Consider the following 21,812-nt stretch of genomic DNA (forward strand, 5'->3'; position numbering starts at 1 on the left):
GGAAAATTTTTTGTTACATTAATTTCCAAAAAGGAAATATCGTCTCACGTCGCTTTGGGATGTTCCGCCTTTTTTTTATTTTGTAGGTACCTATCTGGACAATAAATCGTAAATGATTCAACGGTAAATGTTGATCTGTAGAATTTATATAAAATAGTCACCTTTTCTTAGGTGACAATGTCAATAAATGATCGGCAAATTCGTGATAGAGATGTCGAATTGAAAAAGATGTTAGGGTGTCCAGGATTTGACGATCACGATTTTATAACGATTTTGGCCAAAATTTTGCGATTTTTGCGATACCGCGATTTTGGCCAAAATTTTGCGATTTTCGCGATACTCAAATATGATTGGCTATTTAGACACTATAAGTCACGTGAAATCGTGAATGTATCGCCGATAATAACCATTGATAATCTCTTTTTTTCGCTTAATCATTTTTAATAAAATGGTCGCGCCTCACATACGTTTGTCTCAAAGTGCCGAGTATCATGAAAACTATATCGTACAAGAAAACAAACTATGGTGTCAATTTTGCAATGTAGAAATTGATCATGAAAGAAAGAACTCTGTAGATAAACATATTAAAACATTAAAACACCTTAATAATAAAAACAAGAATAATTCTAATTTGTTAATCCAAAGAACTTTACCTTCTTTTGAAAATACACTAAATGAATGAGAAAAAATTAATAAAGAGATAGTGGAAGCATTTACTTATGCAGACATTCCTTTGGAAAAAATTGAGAAATTAAAACCATTTTTATTAATTCATTGTAAAAATGGTATGTATTTTCTGATATTTCAATTTCAAATTTGCCTTTTTTATTTTTATTTATTAATATATTTTTGTTTATAGTGGGCTTAATTACTGGAGCAAATCAACTTCATGAGAAATATCTTCTATTATAAATAGCGCTCCAAAAATTGAAAAATGATGTCATCAATAAAATTATTTGTTTGACAATTGATGAAACAACAGATTGTTGTGGCCAGCATGCCGTTAATATATTATTTAGTTTTGATAATAAAACTAAATTAGCTAAAACAGAATTTTTGTCTAATGTTAACGCTTCATCTATTTCACAATTTGTTATGAATACAATTCATTTTTATAATATTTCTTATGAAAATATTATTTTTTTTATTTCTGATAACGCTTCATACATGAAATTGGCATATTCAAATTTATCTCCCTTTTTACCAAATTTAAAACACAATTGTTGCTTAGCGCATATCCTTAATTTAATTGGTGAAGCATGGGTGAACTTTCAAAAGTTTGAATTGGTTGACAAATTAATTATGAATTTTAAATCGATATTTACTTATAATTCACAAAGAAAAATTCGATGGAAGGAGCATTTATTACAAAATGGTATTGAATCACCTACTTTAGCACCCCTACTAGTAAAAACAAGGTGGAATTCATGGTTTTTATTTTTATGTTGGATTAAACCTTTATATTCTCATTTAATAACTTTTGTTACTGCAGAATATTCTATTAATCATGATTCAAAAGCTGTTCGAGATCTTTACACATTTTGTCAAAACAGAAGCCATGTTTTTTGTGTTAAAATATTTATATATTTTATTACATATAATAGCAAAAGGTAAGTGAATTTAATGGATTTAATAATTTTATAATAATATTACTAATATAATACTTTATTTATTTAGATTAATCAATGATTTGGAATTCTTTAAAATAAGAAACAAGGCTATAGCTCCATTTGTTTATTCACGAATAGTATCTCTTCAAGCTTTTTTATCATCAGGAACCAGGAATCCTCCAATTTCAAATGAAATATTCCAATTATTAAATGAAGAAAATCAAGATATTGCATCTTTTGTTTCATTATTTTCTAGAGCTTTTATATTGGCAAATGAAAAATGTGAGAAACATATATCTCATCATCCAGCTTTATTATTTTTCAAAGCAATACAATGTTTTGATCCAAGATTTATTCAATCTAATTCATCTAATCATAATATGGAAAATTATAGAATTATCAAAGAATTTTATCTTCCTACTGATACTTTAATACAAGAATGGGCTATTTACTGTGGACTTAATGAATCTATTGAAGAGTTTGATGATTTGGATTTGTATTGGCGAGGTAAAAGACATATATTACCAGAACTTAGTTCACTGGCTTTAATATATATATGGTTGCCAGTATCTGGTGTAGATATTGAACGTAGTTTTTCTAGTTATAAAAGCATTTTTCAGATAGAAGAGTAGCGCTTAAAGAAGAAAATATTCAAATGCTTAATTTTCTTTATTTTAATCTTAGTAATAATGATGATTATAATAATGAATTGATGATTTATGAATAATATAAATGTATAAATTTATTACTTAATTGTAAATAAATAAATAAAATTTGTATAGAATATAAATTATTAAAAAGTTTTTCATAATCGGAATTATGTTAATTCTGGCCAGAATTATGGTAATTCTGGCTGAAATTATGAATCACGATTTTCACGATTTTTGTGATTTTTCACGCCTGATTTTTGGGCCATCACGACGTCAAAATCCTGGACACCCTAAAAGATGTGTTACCTAAGCCCGTGATTAGTCACGTTGCCACCTTAGATATTGACAAAATAATACTTTATTAATAATATAAATAAATACAATAATATGCTTGGTTTAATATTCGTGACTAATCACGGGCTTAGGTATTACATTAGTTTTAAATATATATATTAAAATGGAATGGCCTTTATGTTAACTCAGGCCAATTTATAGTGTTGGCCTGAATTATATATATCAATGTAACATAAAATATCGATGCATCTTACTACAGTATGGTTAATTGTGAAATGGGACACGGAAAATTTATCATTTTGTCGGTACAAAAATGATATCAGTATCGTTTTTTTAAATAAATATGAAAGATATAATGTTTTTTGGAGTTTATCTCCATTTTAAGGAGTTTGTCATTTCAGAGGTCTTCAAAAGCAAAAAATTCACTTCAATATTAAGATGTTAATCTAAAAAAAAAGTTTTAAATGTCAATAAAAAAAGTAAAGGGCGTTAATGATAGTAAGTACAGTCAGACCTCTATGTACCGATATTTTATGTACAATTGCCGCTCTTTTTTTTCTTTAGAAATGCCGACACAACCAAATTTTAAGGTAAATAGGCGTGATATTGATTTTTTAACATTTATTTGAAGAAATGGGTATAATATCACTTTTACTCTTTCTTTTTTTTAGAAATGCTTTTAAGGTAAAATAGAAATAGGCGAGACATGAAATTATGTAGAAGTAATATTAATATCATTTTTACTTTTTTTTTTCTTTAGAAATGCTGAATTTTAAGATAAATAGAAATGGATGAGACGCGAAATTATGTTTTTTAACATTTATTGTGCTAACAGCATTTCTACATTTTTTTTCTTTCTTTAGAAATACTAGACTAATTAAATTCTGAGGTGAATATAGATAGTAGTGGGACGCGAGATTTGCTTTACTATTTTTTGCATTCCAACATCATACTTGTCAATAATAGTAGTGAGATACATGTGAAATGGGTGTGCATAAGTAGTTATTAGAATATTGAGTTTATTATATAATGCGCAAATATTACAATAACGTTATAGTATATATTGACATACATTTTACAAATAAAGCATCAATATTATTGTAATTATGTGATAATACATGTTATAATAGTGTTAAAGCAAATTCTGACATGGTGTTTTAATATATATTGAATCATACTTGTTTGCGTAATTATCACATTATTTCATTAAATTATTATTTATATGTGTAGCTTCATAAACTTTAAATTTCAGCATATATTAAATATATATAAACATATTTTATACATCCATACATTAGATATATTGTAATTATATCACATACATTAAATATTTTAATAATATGTTGAGTATATAGTTGTTATCTGTCAGTAATATTTTTATCATATTTTTAAAATCAATAGGTTTCTGCAAAGGCATATATTAAACTGTTAATTACATATCTTTCATATTGAATTTCTTTTTTATGACATCTCAATTTTTTTTTCATGATAATTAAATAATCACCTTAGTTTTTGATATTCTGATACAATATCTCTTATATTTGTACTATTTTTATGAAATGATTGAACGAATTGATTTTATTTAGTAAAAAAATAATGCATGGCATAGGTAATAATTTACATTTATAAAGGACAAAAAGATAATAATTTAGTAAATAATGAATTAAGACATTGAATAGGATACCGATATAACGTTAAAATTCTTTACGATATCAAAAATTTTTATAAAAAAGTAAAAAAAAAAATACAGTTCAAGAAAGATAGCGCAAAAATCCTAAACATAGTAGTTAATCCATGGTAGTAGATCTCTTTTTTTCTAAATATAATACTTCAGATTATCCTGCAAAAAAAAACTATAGAACGATTATGGTATGATAAAATTCAGTAGTAATTTATATTTTTAATTTATCCGTACAATCTTCCTTTTTGTGTCTTTTCCAATCCTCCTTCTGGCAATATTTACTACAATAATATACCGATTTACACCCTGTACAAAATTTGCTGGCCGCGTCTCCACATCGTTTACATACTCTTGCATCTTTTATATCATCACAACTATTTTCAGTTTTATCATTATCTTTGGTCTTCAAGACATCAACCCAAGTGTAATAATGATTCAAATCCTTCTGAGTTACTTTGGATAAGGTTAACATCTCTGCGGCAGTAAGAACTTTAACCGAGCCGACATTGCATTCCAAAATCCAATCTTTATGAGTATTATAAAATGGAACTGGGAGATGAAATGATATAGAAATTATAGGTGCCTCAGCAGCATTTAAGGAAACACTATCAAAGTAATAGTGAATTGGTTCTCGATCATCTGAAGTATTATTATTATTGCCCTTTCCTTTCTTGTCCTTTTTTTTCTTTTTTGGAGTCCTAGTAGTACCACCATTGGGAGCCGGTTTGATCAATCGTAGCCATATTTCCGCTTCTGAATGCACCATAGTAAACATATTATTCTTATTTATCATATCTGTTTTCCATCTCACAGAATATCTGGCAATAGGCGCTTTTAGGTCTTTAAATTCATCAAGTTTCATAATTATTGAAGAAGACAGATGCATTGTCATAAAAGTTTTCAACTCTATCGAATGCATTTCAAAATTTTTGACATGTCTTATAAATCCTTCAGATGCAAAAAGTAATCTAAATAATTTTGCTATAGTTTTTTCAGGAAATCGGACAACCATTATTTGAAACAGACGCACGAGAGTATTGATACTAAGTCCTTTAATGCGTGTTGTATAATCGGTACAACAAGCATTTGCAACCGATATTACATCCATCATTAATGTAACAGGTTTTTTCTCTATATCTTCGGTTTTACATTTTATATCAAATTTCCATGTGGAGTATACGGCAAAATCTTTATAGTAAGCGTCTATATATGTGATTCCTGTCAAAGATGCAATGACATTTAAATTCACACCAAGTCGTTCCTCTACAAACTCATTCATAGGTTTGGAAGGTGATTCACGTAATTTCATTAGCTGTAAAGTTAATAGAGAGTTATCCATTAACCTAGGTGCAGTGGAAAAAAGTATATTGAGGATTGACACATAATCAGCCAAATTAGAACAGTCAATGGCATCAAATCTGACGGATGAAGGTAATCGATAAAGTAGAGTGTCAATAACGTCTCCTAGAATTGGCACAACTTGCATTTGGACTGAAGAAGACTCACGCAATGATGCACGTAAAGAAACAAACTTTGGTAGTAAGGTTAATAATAAACGATCGTAAAGTGTTAACTGTTGGTTTCCAGATTGCAGAATGTAATCATCGATTTGAAATGCACGAAAAATACTTAATGTCGGATAGACGTCATCTTCCATTGTAGGAACTGTTAACATTGTGATATTAAACTTGGTGCGACCTGTTCCAGAATATGCGAATCTATGTTCATCATCACAATATTGAGCTTGAGTGCTAACTGGCAGTCGATAACGGGTGTATATGTTAATATCTTCATCTACGTGATGGTATTTTTTAAGATTTTCAAAAACCTCAGATTCTCGCAAAAAAGTTATCCTAGAATGTTCCCGCTGCCTGGCTTCCCAATTTAGAGCTGCAGGTGTAGGTGATTTTTCTTTCCAATGTCGCAATGTTCGTAATATGGAAGATGCTGTACTCGGGGAATATTTAAATGAAACCCAGGAAGGAAGTTTCTTTTTAAAACCCATGTTACCATTTTTTTTTTTTGTTTTTACATTATTTTCAAGAGATTCAATTAGACTATTTATACAATCATTTAGTTTATGAAAGGTATTAGTATTAATATTCTTCTCGCCCCATACTGAAAGAATTTGTATCGCACCAACAACAAAATCTTTATTCCATTTGTTGTAAAGACTTTCCAAATTTGTGAAAGATGGTTTCGGATCTGGCAACCTACTAATCATTTCAAGAAGTACTAGATCTCGTGTAAGCATTGTCGAATTGAAGTCATTAATTGTAAAGAGTAAATTGACGTTGTAATTTTCAGATTGACTTTCCAATAATATTGTAAGACCATAAACAGTTTCAACAATATTACGCAAATCACCAACACCACCTAAAAAAACAGATACTTGTTTATTTTTGATTTTTTGAGTATCGTGAAATATCATCGAAGCTTCAACAGTGGCTGTAGCATTGATATCGAGACCTTTCAACAGATTGAAGCCATATGTATTACCAATTGCATAGAGATTAGGATCTTCTTCATAAAATAAATGTATTCCTGGACGATTAGAAGAGACGTTAAAATTAACATAGTTCTCTTGATCTGAGTAATTATCTCCAATTTCATTGTTATTCATTTCTACTGGAACAGACAATTGCTGCACATCCACTCCACATTTTTTTGCTAATGTATTGTAAAACTTATCATTGAACTTCCCAATATTTATTTTATTGGAATAAATTTGATTGTTCTCCATAATTACTTTTCCCTGATAATTTGCTCCAATTTCAATGCCATTTGATTTATTATGATGAATAATATTATTAATAAGAAATGCATCAACACCTCCTTTGATAATACATCCAGTAACACCATTATTTGCAATTTCATTTTCTTCCATTCGCACGTTAGCCTGAAAGTCTGTTGAAACACCAAAAGAACCATTTTCTAGAATCCGATTCTTTCGTAATACAGCGAATGTTTGCGAAGGTTTAGTGTAATTTGATGTAGGTGGTGGTTGAACTGTATGTTGCGGCGGGTTTTTAATATTGAGTGTTTTTGATAAAAGTGGTTCACGGTTACCATTGATAAGAATTCCTTCTGCGTCATTATTATGGATAATATTATCAATAAGTGTAATTTCATTGGCGTCTAACCATGCTGAAATACCCTGCTTGTTATGATAAATATCATTATTTTTAGCACATAAGCTTGATCCATATCGAACTTCAATTGCGCTCACTCCAATATTGTATAATTTACAATCTTTAATATAAGCTATACTATCAATATCAGCTAAAATACCGCCAGCATTTTTTGTATTGGCAACAACACATTTGTTCATGAATAGTTTTGCTTTACGACCATCAATACAAATAGGAGGAACCGGTCCAGAACATTTGATGAACCAGCAGTTGTCTACAAAAACCTGAGAGGTTTTCATAAATAGTGAGTATCCTCGAGTACATTCAACATGAATATTATATAGTACAAGATTACTATCACTACCTCGGAATACATTGATGTCAGAATTCTTTATTGTCACCTTACCAATTCCAATGATAACGATGTTTCTGTTATCCATTTCCATCAACATCGTAGTTGTATATGTACCAGGCTCAAGAACCAATACTACATCTTCAAACTGAAACAGATCAAGTAGTCCTTCGTCAAGTCGGTTATAGTACTGTCTTTTGATAATCTTCGGGGTTGAAAAAGGCATTCTTTTACATTGTTGGATAAAAAATTCGTCTTCATGAGAAATTTCGCCCAATGCCAGAGAAATTAAAATATTAGCATATGCACCAAATAGGTTATTATTTGTAGCATGCATTTTTGCAATTATACTGTAAGCTCCTTTATTGCACATTGCATCTAATCCAATTGATGTATTGAGGTAGTCCAAAACTTGAGGTTGTTTTTCTTCTTCTGACATAGTACCATTTTCTATAATAGTTTTTGCAAGATTGAAATAAATTGTTGACAACTCTTTTCGTTCTTTAGATGAAAGAAGAGAGAATGAAGACTCTGGAAGGACAAAAGAAGTAGATTTAAACGCTTTAGGATGTTTTTTCTGGAACTTTTCCAGTTCCTGCATGTAAATTTCGAAAGTATTTTCAATATGAACGGACTCCATATATCAAAAATATTTAAAAGAAGAGGGTGGGAATCCCTTAACAACAAAAACTCGCAATTATCAATTTAATTCAAGATCTTCAGCCATACATGTGAAGATTAACGTGTAAATCCAAATTTTTTTCTTTGAATTCGTAAACCTGCTTCAAACCCGACAGCTCGGACACGTGATCGATGTGGCGGTTGATCTTTTCTTCATATTTCTTTTGTAAAAAAATTATTAAAAATCTAAGTTAAATGTTACACAAAAGATAAGCACAGTCACGTTAACCTATCCTGATCATGTGGAAAGAGTAGCTTCACAATGTAAATTCCTTTTTTAGATTTTCGCGACAGTATATAAATTTCGATTATATTAACTCTTTGTACTATTTTTTTTGTTAGTTATGGTTTTATAATATATTTTTCTATTTTTATTTTTTTTATTTTTATTTTTATTTTTATTTTTTTTCTGTATTTTTTTTCATTATGATGCTTGTAGTCTAAATTAAGCAAATAATATTAATAATTAAATTTCTTTCAGAATATGATTTCATAGTTGTTGAATTAGTAAAATTTGCTTAATTTAAACTATAATAAGACCTTAGCGTACTCGGTATTTGATATATAAATATATTAAAAACGATATTTAACGATAAAATTATACTTTTCCCACTATATAAATAAATATCGATTTAGGTATATCAAAGATTTTTATATGGATCCTTGACATATGGAGTTTGATAAATTTTTTATAATAAGCACATGTTTTCTTTTATGTTGTATAAATACGGGTTATAATAATATTTATTATTTGATAGTTAGATAAATAGGTCTTTTAATACATGCAAATTTATTTTCATTTTATAATTTTAAGTATTGTTATCAGTTATAAAGGCGTAAATAATATAAATTCAATTATAGTAATATTATCAAACTGAATTAAACAATACAAAGTTAATTGCTTCGTCCTTTGTTGTCGATCCTTTTTTAGCAATGAATGACACAAAGTCAAAGTCATTGTTAAAAAGTCTTTATGTAGTTACTTTAAAATTAGTACAATGTAAGAGTTTTATCTGTATAAAAACATGCATTTTTTAAAAAAGGAAAAAAAAGAGGTAAGTTTAGTATGCAAAAAAATATCAAAAATAATTTTAAAGGTAATAATGATCATAAGACTCATGAAAGAGAATCTCTAGAACATAATTTGTTGAATAAAATTCATTATAAAAAAGAATCTTCAGAAAACATTAAGCTTGATAATTATTACGAAAAAGATATAGCTAATAAAGAATTCGGGTTTTGTTTTAATTGTAATAAACCACAGACTGAAGAAAATTGGTGTTTAAATTGTAATTCTAAATTTTTTCAAAAAGAATTCAATAATTGGAGAAGTGAAAATATGTATATAGATAAATTTATACAAGAAGCTCAATTAAATGCAAGAAATAATAATGAAGTTATAGAATGGATTGATTATAATCGTTTTATAAATATACGATATATTGCTCGAGGAGGATTTAGTATTATTTATGGGGCTGATTGGTTAGATGGAAGTATTGATTGTTGGAATTATGAAAAGAAAGATTGGAATAGAATTACTCAAAAAAATGGAATTCGTGTAATACTTAAAAGTTTAAACGATTCTTCGAATATTCACGAAGATTTCCTAAATGAGGTAATTATTTATTTAATTTTTAATTTTTTAAATGGCATTTTTTTTTTATTAATATATATATATAACATTTTTAGTTGAAAAATCATTTAAAATTTTTATATTCAGCTATAAATAATTATTCAAATTTTGTGAAAATTTATGGAATAACTAAAGATCCAAATACATCAAATTATATGATTGTTTTAAAAGAAATGCCAATGGGTAATTTAAGATCTATACTTATGATAAAAAAATGTAATCAAAATGATAAATATTATAATTTATATGAGATAACAAGTTCACTTTCCGCTTTGCATAAATGTGATCTAGTTCATGGTGATTTACATAGTGGAAATATACTTTTTAAAGATATATTTACTGCTTATATAAGCGATTTTGGATTAAGTAAACCGGCGGATCAATCTATTGATTATAATGTGATTTCTGGAGTACTTCCATATATCGCTCCGGAAGTTTTACGTGGAAAACCGTATACAAAAGCTGCTGATATTTATAGTCTTGGTGTTATTATGTGGGAATTTACATCAGGTGTTCCTGCTTTTAATAATAGACCTCATGATTTTAATCTTTCCTTAGATATTTGTAGAGGATTAAGACCAGAAATTATAGAAGGAACAGAACCTGATTATGAAGAATTAATGAAAAGATGTTGGAATACTGATCCCAAAAAAAGACCAACTGCAGATGAATTAGCAGAAATATTTGACGTGTTATCTACTAAATTTATAATACCAATGAAGGATGAAGAAAGAAAGTCAGTACCAGCAGTACCAGCAATACCAGGTAAATAAGATTTTTTTTTCTTATATTAATTATATTTAATCATTAATCGATTATTACTATTGTAGAGGATAAATCATATCATCCATTAACTTGTTATACAAGTAGAAAATTTGATTATTCTGTAAAGTTGAATGAAATTTTAAATCAAGAAGAATTAAGTTTTAAATTTACAATAAATGAGAAAGATGATTATAAAGAAACAATATTAAGTGAAAGTTTAGGTAAGTATTACTTTTTATATTAATTTTAGGGGTTAGGGTTAGTACTAGGTATAATGGATTATTTAATTAACTAAATAACTATGGTGATAAATAATTATTTGCCGCTATATAGTAATGAATAGCGGAACCCTTTTATTAATACATTTTTCTATTAATAACTTTTATAGAAAATTGTAAGGTTTCTAGTACTATTTTAGGTAATTTACATTTTTTATTTAGTGTTTATAATTTCCCATATATTATAAATTATTTTTTTTTTAATTAATTATTTTTTTTTGTAGATATTAATCAAGAAAAGAGAGAAAAAAGTTGATTGATTAAACAAATTTATAAGGTGCTAGTATACTGCTATAGAATATAAAGATTTGATATAACGCATCTATACTTTCGCTACGTTTATCATATCGGTTGGTTATTGGTTAATGGAGGAAGTTCCTAAATTTTGAGAAATGTCGTAAAAGTTTATGGGTTTGACACCATAGTGGGAGTTAAGAGTGTGGTACAATGGGTTAGACGCAGTCTCATATAAAAAATTAGGGTAGAAAAGTTTATTATGGTACTTTTTAGTAATAATGAGTGATTTTTAGTTGACTAGATCATGTAATATTTACAATTTTGGGTAATGATTGAAAAATAATTAAGACCCAATTTCTCCAGTCGATGAGTTCAAAAGTAGAATCTGAGGTACGTTGAACAGACTATTAATTAGATTAAACAATTTTATTTTTTATTATTATTATCTTTTTTTTTTCATTAAATATTGGTGAAAATTCTTATATTCGAATTTACAATTTAAAGATCGTTGTTAATAATATCAGCTATATAATGAAGTTAATTATGATGATAACCATCGAACTTACTCGTTAATACTTTACGAGCCTGTAGGGTTACACAAAATTTCCCTTTTCGTATTAAAATAATACACTTTCATGCACTAGTGATAAAATGAATACTATAATACTTCTCCGTTAATAGTAAATAATTATCAGTTGCATGATATGAAATTGTTTCGTTGCCATACTTCTTTCTTTAACGACACAATCTAGCATTTTTCTTCTTTTATAGTTTATCAATGTCCTTTCAATTTAATAAAATAGGAAGGATTATCAATGTGATGCATGATAATTTCGGTGATCAAAAATGGTTTGAATGAATGAAAGTTTAAAGTTTAACGTAAATAGTCAAAACAATATTATTGAAAGAAATTATAATACAACTATTTTAATAGGAACAAAAATTTTACTTTTTTGTTGTTCCTCTCCATAAATATAATATATGGAGTACATTGTTATTACACGTACAGTAATTTGTTACGTCATTAGCAAGAAAAGTGGAGCGTATCATAGTCGTTTAAGTAACCAATTAAAATGATTATTTTTCATAAAAAAAAAAATGTTTATAATGAAACTCATTAATATTTTGTTTTTTAAAAAAGATAATTAATTAGATTTAAGGAGTTGCGAATATAAATTATTTTCAATAGATTATTATGTGGTCTTAATATAAACATTGAAATGTAATTATCGTAAAACAGACTTTTTAAGTTCAGTACTGAAGAATTGATGTTTTCTATTGACAAATATCCTGTAACCTATTTCCTATTTTCTATAATACGGATAGTGACGAATATACAGTATTTAATATGATCGCACAGTACTTCTAAATGTATGTAGGCATTTTCATCTATTCTTAATTTGATAAGTATCATAGTTTATCAGTTATATCAAACAAATAGTTAAAATTATATATATTTGTAAGAAAACTTTTAGGTAAATTAAATAAATATTTGGCGCAGTTTCATGATTGTCGGTGTTAAACAATAATTTTTTTTAATTTATTCATATTTTTATAAATTGAGTCAAATATTTTATATATATATATATTTTTTCATAAGATAAATTTTTTGTTACGAAGACCAAATCATGATCGTTGTAAAGCCTACGCCCGCACGTTGCCACCGCAGCTTTAACAAAAACGACTTTTTATTGATAATATAAAGTTATACAAGTAAAATAAAATAATGCTTGGTTTAGTAATATTTCTAAATAAAGTAATTGATTAAAAATAAATCCCGTTTAATTTCTAACAAACTCCCCCCTTTTTCACTAAGTCCAAATTTGTTATAAAAAATGAATAAATTCTAAGTCCATAAAATATTTCAGTTTCCACTTTTTGAAATCTTCCATTTCCATTTTTGAAGCATTTTGCTTTTTAGTAAACCTTTTTCTTGAACTTATTCCCTTTCAGAAAATGTCGTTTTCCCACTTTTCGTAAATATTTAACTTTTCAAAATTTCCAATTTTTGATCTTCAATCTTATTTCTTATTATAATAATAATATCCCGAACTTAATTCCCTTTCCCAAAATCTAAAAATAAAAGTAAACACAAGAACTATGTAATACTAAACATTACATATGGCTCAGTTTATACTCGTGATCCCGGAGTTATATATATCCGTCATCCCGGACCGCAGTAGAAAAATACTATATTACTTAAACTAAATATAATACTACGCCCCATACTTAATAAATTCACTGGGTGACTTTATCAATTTACTACGTTCAAAAACTATTTCATAATTCAGTCCGGATGATCGACATCCTGGATTTTTGATTTGTAATGTGAAATTCGGATAAACCCAATCCGGGATGATCAGCATTTCAAGGAATTTAACAAAATTTTACTACTTACTGCAGATCATTTCCTTGTTTAAACCGGAAAATTCTTACATCATGGAATTCTGAGGAATTCTTTACGGAGATATTTTTCCGAAATTCTATTATAATTATTATTATAAATACCTTCATAATTTTTAATTTCTCGAAATTTTCTTCCTTCATTAAACTCTATCATGGAACTTATAAGTACTAAGGGTAAATACTCTTTCGACCCTACACCGAAATTAAAATCCAATCCTGTGCCAATTTTATTTTTTCCTTTTAATGATAAAAAAGATTGTTGTGATTGCTGTGAAAGTATATATTCTAAGACATTATCGAGGCAAAAATATTGCAAAAATTGCTTATTTGATTATGTTAATAATCTGACTGACAATAATATATACTTGGATGTTATATATGAAATTGTAGATCGATGTATAGAGCATAAGGATTCTGATACGCAAAATATTCAAGAATGGTGCAATAATTGTTCTAAAATTTCACATTTTAATCAAATAGCTGCAAAAGACAGATTTGATTATTCTTATCATAATACTAAGTGTAAATTATGTGAGAAAGTTTATAATGGGTTGTGTTCAAATTGCTATTTTATTTCTTTTGAATGGATAGAATCAACTTTGGTTAAAAACCCCATTCCAATTGTTTATTTACCTTGGTGGGATTATTCAAGTGTGTGTATAACTTGTAGAGATAATTTAGAATATATATCTGACCGTCAAAAATGGTGTTCATATTGCTTTATAATTTATATAGGGTGTAGATATTGTTTGACAACAAATATTATTTTTGGAATTACGGAACAGTCTAAATGTAGAAAATGTAAAAGAGTTATTGATATCGACGTTACAGGCATTGATGAGTATAAATTAAAAAATTTTACTCGTAGAATAATCATTATTAATAAAAATATTGTTAATTGGGAGAATAATATTAAACAAGGATCGAATTTGGTGGATTCAGCATATCAATTTATACGGGAATTTTATTACTGTAATAATTTTGATCCCATTAAAGTAGATAGACAAATTCGATTTATTTCCTTTAGGAATAATATGGATAAGTGCAATTATTGTAGATCTAGTTATTCTTCAACAATCTTATTTGAACAAAAGTATTGCAAATATTGTTTGTATTTGTATCGCAAGGACTTAAGTGATAAAAATGTATGTTTAGATGTGCATATAAATAATACTAGTAATTATCATTGTACTGAACATGAATCAAAAAATATTGAATCATATACACAAAATATTCAAGAATGGTGTATGAACTGTTCTGAGATTTTATATTTTAAGCAAATAATTACGAAATGTTCATTTGATATGAATTATTATTATAAAAGACAAAATGAAATAATTAAATGTGAAAAGAATTGTACACTATGTGGTCAGCAAAATTTATTAATCAATACTGAGTTTAGTTTATGTTCAAAATGTTACTTAATTTCTTTTGAATGGATAGAATCTACTTTAACTGAAAAAACTATTTTAATTCTTTATTTGTTATCATGGTGGTATAATAATGAGCATTGTATTGTTTGTAAACATATCTTAAATGATATATCCTCCAAGGCATCAGATGATTGTCAAAAATGGTGTTCAAATTGTTTTACGATTTATATTGGATGTAGATATTGTTTAGCAACAAACATTATTTTTGGACTTACAAGCCAATCTAAATGTAAAAAATGCGAAAGAATATCATTTATTACTATTGACACTGAAAATATTATGGAAAATTTTATTGTTTCTACAAATATCAATGCTAATAATTATAATCAGATTGTTAACTATATTAATAGTAATAAGATTTCTAATGCATTAAAGATTTATAGTTTTATAAGTAAGCTTAAAGTTTTTGATTTAAAATATATCTCCTATTCAAACTTAGAAAATAGTGAAGAATGTTCTATGCCAATTATATTCGTTCCTTTTAATAATAATAGTAACAAATGTTGTTATTGTGGAAATATTTATTCACCAACACTTCTGTTTGAACAAAAATATTGCAAGTATTGTTTAATTTGGTATAATAAGTTTACAAAGTTTACTATAACTATAAACGTATTGGATATATATATAATTACAAGTAATACTCAATGTACTGAACATGATAAACCAAGAAATTTGGATTTTTGTACACAAAATATTCAAGAATGGTGTATTAATTGTTCTGAAGTTTCATACTTTAAGCAGATCATTACACAATATCCAATTGATATGGAAAAACAAAGTGAAATGGTTCAAAATGAAAATTGTAATCTGTATGGAAATTTAATTTATCAACAAATTTCTTTCATGTGTTTAGATTATTATTCAATTTCTTCTGGATATATAGAATCAACTTTAATTAAAAAAAATATTCCAATACTCTATTTACCTTCGTGGGATACATCTAATAATTGTATAACTTGTAAGCAGAACTTACAAGTTAAGTCAGAATGTCAAAAATGGTGTTCAAATTGTTTTATAATTTATAATGGATGTAGATATTGCTTAACAACAAATATTATTTTTGGACTTACAAGTCAATCTAAATGTAAAAAATGTGAAAGAATATCATTTATTACTATTGACACAGAAAAAATTACAGAAAATTTTATTGTTTCCGCAAAAGTCAATGCTAATAATTACAATCAGATTGTTAACTATGTAAATAGTAATAAGAATTCTAATGTATTAAAGATTTATAATTTTATAAGTGAGCTTAAGTTTTTTGATTTAAGATATATTATCTATTCAAATTTAGAAAATAATGAAGAATTTTCTATACCAATTATATTTGTTCCTTTTAATGATGATGTTAGCAATATATGTTGTCATTGTGAAAATAGTTATTCTTTTACGCTTCTATTTAAACAAAAATATTGCAAATATTGCTTATATTGGTATATTAAGTTTACAACTCAAAATATGGTGGATGTATATATAATCACAAATAGTAACACTAAATGCACTGGACATGAGCCAAGAAATTCGGATTTTTGTACACAAAATATCCAAGAATGGTGTATTAATTGCTCTGAAATTTCATACTTTAAACAGGTCATTACACAGCATTTATTTGAGATGAAAGAACAAAGTAAAGTAATTCAAAGTGAAAATTGCAATCTGTGTGGAAATTTAATTAATCAACAAATTTCTTTCATGTGTTTGGATTGCTATTCAGTTTCTTCTGGATATATAGAATCAATTTCGATCAAAAAAAAAATTCCAATTCTATATTTACCTTGGTGGGATACATCTGGCAATTGTATAGCATGTAAACAGAGCTTTGAATATAAATCTGATTATCAAAAATGGTGTTTACACTGCTTTATAATTTATAATAGATGTAGATATTGTTTAACGACAAATATTATTTTTGGATTTACAAACCAATCTCAATGTATAAAATGCAAAAGAGTGGAACCAATTAGTATTAATGGAAATTATAATATAGATGAATTACTTAATTCTACTATTGAGACTAATGACGAGATTGCTAAATATATGAATAATGCTTATATAGACAATGTCCCATTAAAAATATATGATTTCATTAGAAATAAAGTTAAGATGAGTTGTAAAAATATAAAAATTATCGAATATTCCAAAACTGAAGATTTTAAAAGAATTGCGGAGGGAGGATTTGGTATTATTTATAAAGCGGCTTGGAAAATAAGTCATTCCAATTCAAAAATTGTTGCAGTAAAAAAATTTTTGAAATCACAGAATATCAGTAAATATTTTATTAATGAGGTAAATATATAATAGTTAATCTTTTATTTCTATTACTTAATAAATTAACCTACCTTATAATTTATATTAGTTAAAACCATTTATTCAATATCATAATAGATTTGAACATATTATTAAATATTATGGTATTACACAAGATCATAATACAAAAGATCATATGATAATAATGCAATATGCAGATGGAGGAGATTTGCATAAATATTTACAAACCAATTTTAAAAATATTACATGGGAAGATAAATTAACTATTTTACTGGAAATTTCAAGGGGGTGATTATTATATTTTATTTAATTTGTGCTCGTCAATTAATATTAGGTTGGCTAACTATCAAATTGTTTACTTTGTTTTTAGAGTTTATTGCATTCATAAAGAGAATTTTATACATAGAGATTTACATAGTGGAAATATATTATTAGTTAATGGTAAATGGCACATTGGAGATTTAGGATTATCACGGCCTGCAAATGTTACTTCATCAAATGATGAAATATATGGAGTAATACCTTATGTTGCTCCAGAAATATTTAATGGTAACAAATTTTCAAAAGAATCAGATATTTATAGTTTTGGTATGATCATGTGGGAATTAACGACAGGTTGTAAACCTTTTGCTGATTTTGACCATGACATTGGTCTTATTTATAAAATTATTGATGGAAAACGACCTGAAATCACAGATGATACCCCTAAATGTTTTAGTAATTTAATGAAAAAATGTTGGGACTCTGATCCTTTAAAAAGACCTCGTATAGAAGCAATTCGTAAAACTATTGCTTTATGGAAATGTGCAATGAAAAATATTTTACATTCACATATTTATCAAACTGAAAATATGGAAGATGTTGATAAATTTAATCAAGCTGAAGAAATACGATTGGGATTAATGAAGATAAACGAGCTTGATCCTAGATTTACTGTAAACTATCATCCTGGAGCTATTTATACTAGCAGATTATTAAATCCTTTAATCTCGGAGTCATTATCTATTAGTTTATCATCATCAACTTCATTTAATAAGAAACAAGGTATTAAATATTAATTTTTTTATTTTATTTATAATACTTAACATTATCATTATTTTTGGAGCATTAATAATATACAAAATTTATCCCACATTTTCTATATTTTAGAGTATACTTCAAAAGATCTTGAGTCTGATATTAACAATGTTAAACGGTATTAATATGTAATTGCAAAAAAATTAAAAACAGACATTAATGCAATTAATTAATAATTTAAAATATTTATATTTAGGTCATCTTTATCAGAATTAAATTCTACCACTCAGAATTCAGTGAATAATATTCAATGTCCAAATGCGATTTATACCAGCAGATCATTAAATGAAATGTTGCCAATAAAGCAAGGTATGTTAAATTATATAAAACATAATTTAAGAATTCAATTGAAACTTATTGTTATACATTTCTTATTTCTTATATTTCTTTAGAGTATAGTTCAAGAGAAATTGAACTTGATATTAATGACGCTCAATGGTATTAACTTGAATTATAAATAAGAAAAATTAAGTTAGATATTAATGTAGCTAATATTATAGTTATTAATTTAATAATAGGTCGCCTTTACCAGACGTAAATTCTACAGTCCAAAATTCATTATATAAAATTGCAGAGATAAAAACTGAAACACAAAATAATGGTGGGTTACCTTTTTTAGTATATTTAATATTATCACATTAATACTTAATTATTATATATAGCATTAATCGAATTTTTTTTAAAAAAAAAATAGAAAAGCTTGTTTTGCAAGATGATTTAGGAACAGGTTTACAATTAAAATCACAGGATCAAATTATATGTAGAGATGCGTCGATTAACAACGCTAATTGATGTTTCGGAAGGAAGGACAGTCGAATGGGCTCGACGACTTACAATAAGGATCCGGTTAAAGAGTTTGATAAGTTGAATACTGAATTTAGTGATAGAATTAAGGAAATTAGTGGTAATACATAAGGATTTAAAGATAAAGGTAAAGAAGGTGAAACAGGTAATGATACTTTGAACGTTAACAAAAAACGTAGTGCGCAATCTCAGGGGGCTAGGGAATTTAGAGATACTGATAGTTATAAAGAATAAATATATTCAATAGAGTAGTCTTTTATACTGTAATAATTAGCTTAATCACAATATAGTTAGTTTTTATTTTTTAGTATAGCCAATAATTATGTATTAGATAGATACTTTATTATTTACTATGTATTTACGTCTACATATACTTTTATATATTTTAAAAATTTTTTTTTTAAAAAAATGTATTATTTATCTTTAATAAACTTGTTCTGATTTGATTATTAACAAAATAAGGCTATCACTATGTGTATAATTATTATTTCTATCTTATTCTTTTCTTCCTATTGATATAAGTCACGACCATCACGCACATATGATTTCATGAACTTATTATGCCCAAAACTTAAACGTTACTTTATCACAAAAATTGTAAATTGTAAATTGATAATTGATAAATCTAACCACTTGGCTAATTATGAATTATAAGTTGGTTTAGTAAATCAAACCGGAAGTAAGATGGTATTACTGTATTATAATTTTTCACATATACTATATACAAATAAGATTTAATATAAGTAATTCACTTAATATCGGGATAAAGGTTGGAACCGACCAAAAAAATTTTAACCTGTTGGTTAAAAACCTAACCGAAGACCTTTAGTCGATTAATATTAAAAAAAAAAAGTTTTTTGGTTGCAAATCGTACCAATTTGTCTTTACTCATATATTTAATTGTAAGGAAGATATCATATCGAACTTATTACTAAAAAGTTCCGATTTTTGAGATACCTTAACCGGTCCCACCGTAGGCGAAAGTTTATGTAATTATTAGAGAATTTTTCTTGTGGTCGTCATATGATATTAGAATATTTAAGAAGTTTCCCATATAAGGGTTTATATACAGTAAATCACTACCTTAATATAACTCTGATTTTTTTCTTTAGTATCAAAAAGCAAGGTGTTACGTTATTATTTAAGGTGTATTCTTTAAATGACAAGGAAAATTCCCGAATTTGATGATCATAAAAATCATTAATAAATTTTTATATATATAGTTTTTGATTTAATTAGTTGATAGCACACCCCAATGATTCATGGCAACTTTCCATCATGTTAACATGGTGACCTTTTATTCTTGTTAATCATATTTGATTTTTAATGTTCATATTTGGAATATTAGAATTTTTTTTTTGAAACCTGATTTTCTGATTTTATCACATTCGTGACATTTTTATCACGTCAATTTATTTTGACACGTGAAACATGAACAGATAATTTATCAAAAAAAAAAAGAAATCGATCATTTAAAAAAACTAAACGACCACTCATAAAACCCAATTTTTTTATGAAAAATGAATCCGAATTTTTTTATTAAACATATTTGATTAATTTTAAGTAAATTAGTTTTGGTAAAAGGGTGACAATAATAAATTTAATAAAATACGTGCCATGACCTCAAAATTAATAACATTATAAAAAGTACATATATATCATATATATAAGTGTAATTTAAAAGCGATTTAAAGACGAAATTGACGAAATGAGTTTTGACAGTATATTAAGTAAATTTCCAAGATGCATAGTCCTCAGTCCTCAATCATCGTTATCATCTGGAAAAGTTTGAGATATTAGTAAAATGATGAATTTATAAAGAATACAAAAAAAAAAGAAAATATTATCAAATTATAAATTAAAACATAAAGATTATCTATTAGTTATAATGGAGTAATAAATTTGATAATTTTGTAAATTTTTCATTATATTTTTATTATTATTTTAGTGATTTGTTGCGAGTTAAATTAAAATTAAATTAATTGAAACTCAAAATGTTAAATAAATTTTTACATGGCGCAATTTATAGTTATACATTTACAATCTGGTAATATATAATGATCAATTTCAAAACGTCATTACAATCCGTTTTAATTAGCAACATATTGATTTTAGCGCTAATGTGTTACAATAATAACAATATTATTAGAAGTGGGTGAAACCATTTCTTTTATTACTATAATGAAAGAAATATTGAATTAATATTCCATAATATTTATTTATTCGCTGTATACATACAAGTACTACTTTCAGTCAACCTCACCTTTTTTTTCGTAATACAACGTAACATAGAAAAAATTTATTTCCACACGCAGCTATGCATTGAAGAATATTAGGACTGCAGCTTATCATATATTATATGTATTACTTATCTCCTGGCTAATTAGGAATAAGTAAAATTTTACTAGGATTGGATAAATGATCGGCCGAAGGCTGATCATGTTCCGATTCTAAGTAAAATTTTACTATTCCAATTAGCCAGGAGATAATTGATTTATCCCCTGCCATT

The 21,812-nt window shown here is 26.6% G+C and overlaps 3 protein-coding genes across 3 annotated transcripts; 2 read left to right on the forward strand and 1 right to left on the reverse strand.

The window, feature by feature from the left end:
- Nucleotides 1-4,446: 4,446 nt before the first annotated feature.
- On the reverse strand, nucleotides 4,447-8,358 carry OCT59_013939 (uncharacterized protein; the record flags this gene model as incomplete). The annotated part of the gene is made up of 1 exon (XM_066141853.1): nucleotides 4,447-8,358. One exon carries the CDS (start codon nucleotides 8,356-8,358, stop codon nucleotides 4,447-4,449), a length of 3,912 nt encoding a protein of 1,303 aa, XP_066001946.1.
- A 1,107-nt stretch (nucleotides 8,359-9,465) lies between these two features.
- On the forward strand, nucleotides 9,466-11,331 carry OCT59_013940 (uncharacterized protein; the record flags this gene model as incomplete). Its single annotated transcript, XM_066141855.1, has 6 exons — nucleotides 9,466-10,014; nucleotides 10,089-10,329; nucleotides 10,591-10,797; nucleotides 10,863-11,018; nucleotides 11,186-11,215; nucleotides 11,300-11,331. The coding sequence occupies 6 exons, from the start codon at nucleotides 9,466-9,468 to the stop codon at nucleotides 11,329-11,331; spliced, it is 1,215 nt and encodes a 404-aa protein (XP_066001947.1).
- Nucleotides 11,332-13,870: 2,539 nt separating this feature from the next.
- On the forward strand, nucleotides 13,871-19,291 carry OCT59_013941 (uncharacterized protein; the record flags this gene model as incomplete). Its single annotated transcript, XM_025313276.2, has 9 exons — nucleotides 13,871-17,440; nucleotides 17,511-17,710; nucleotides 17,793-17,863; nucleotides 18,194-18,466; nucleotides 18,572-18,617; nucleotides 18,696-18,808; nucleotides 18,892-18,937; nucleotides 19,018-19,100; nucleotides 19,194-19,291. The coding sequence occupies 9 exons, from the start codon at nucleotides 13,871-13,873 to the stop codon at nucleotides 19,289-19,291; spliced, it is 4,500 nt and encodes a 1,499-aa protein (XP_025187625.2).
- Nucleotides 19,292-21,812: the final 2,521 nt, after the last annotated feature.

The sequence above is a fragment of the Rhizophagus irregularis genome, chromosome 21 (assembly GCF_026210795.1).
Source record: "Rhizophagus irregularis chromosome 21, complete sequence".
In the NCBI taxonomy this organism is placed as follows: domain Eukaryota; kingdom Fungi; phylum Glomeromycota; class Glomeromycetes; order Glomerales; family Glomeraceae; genus Rhizophagus; species Rhizophagus irregularis.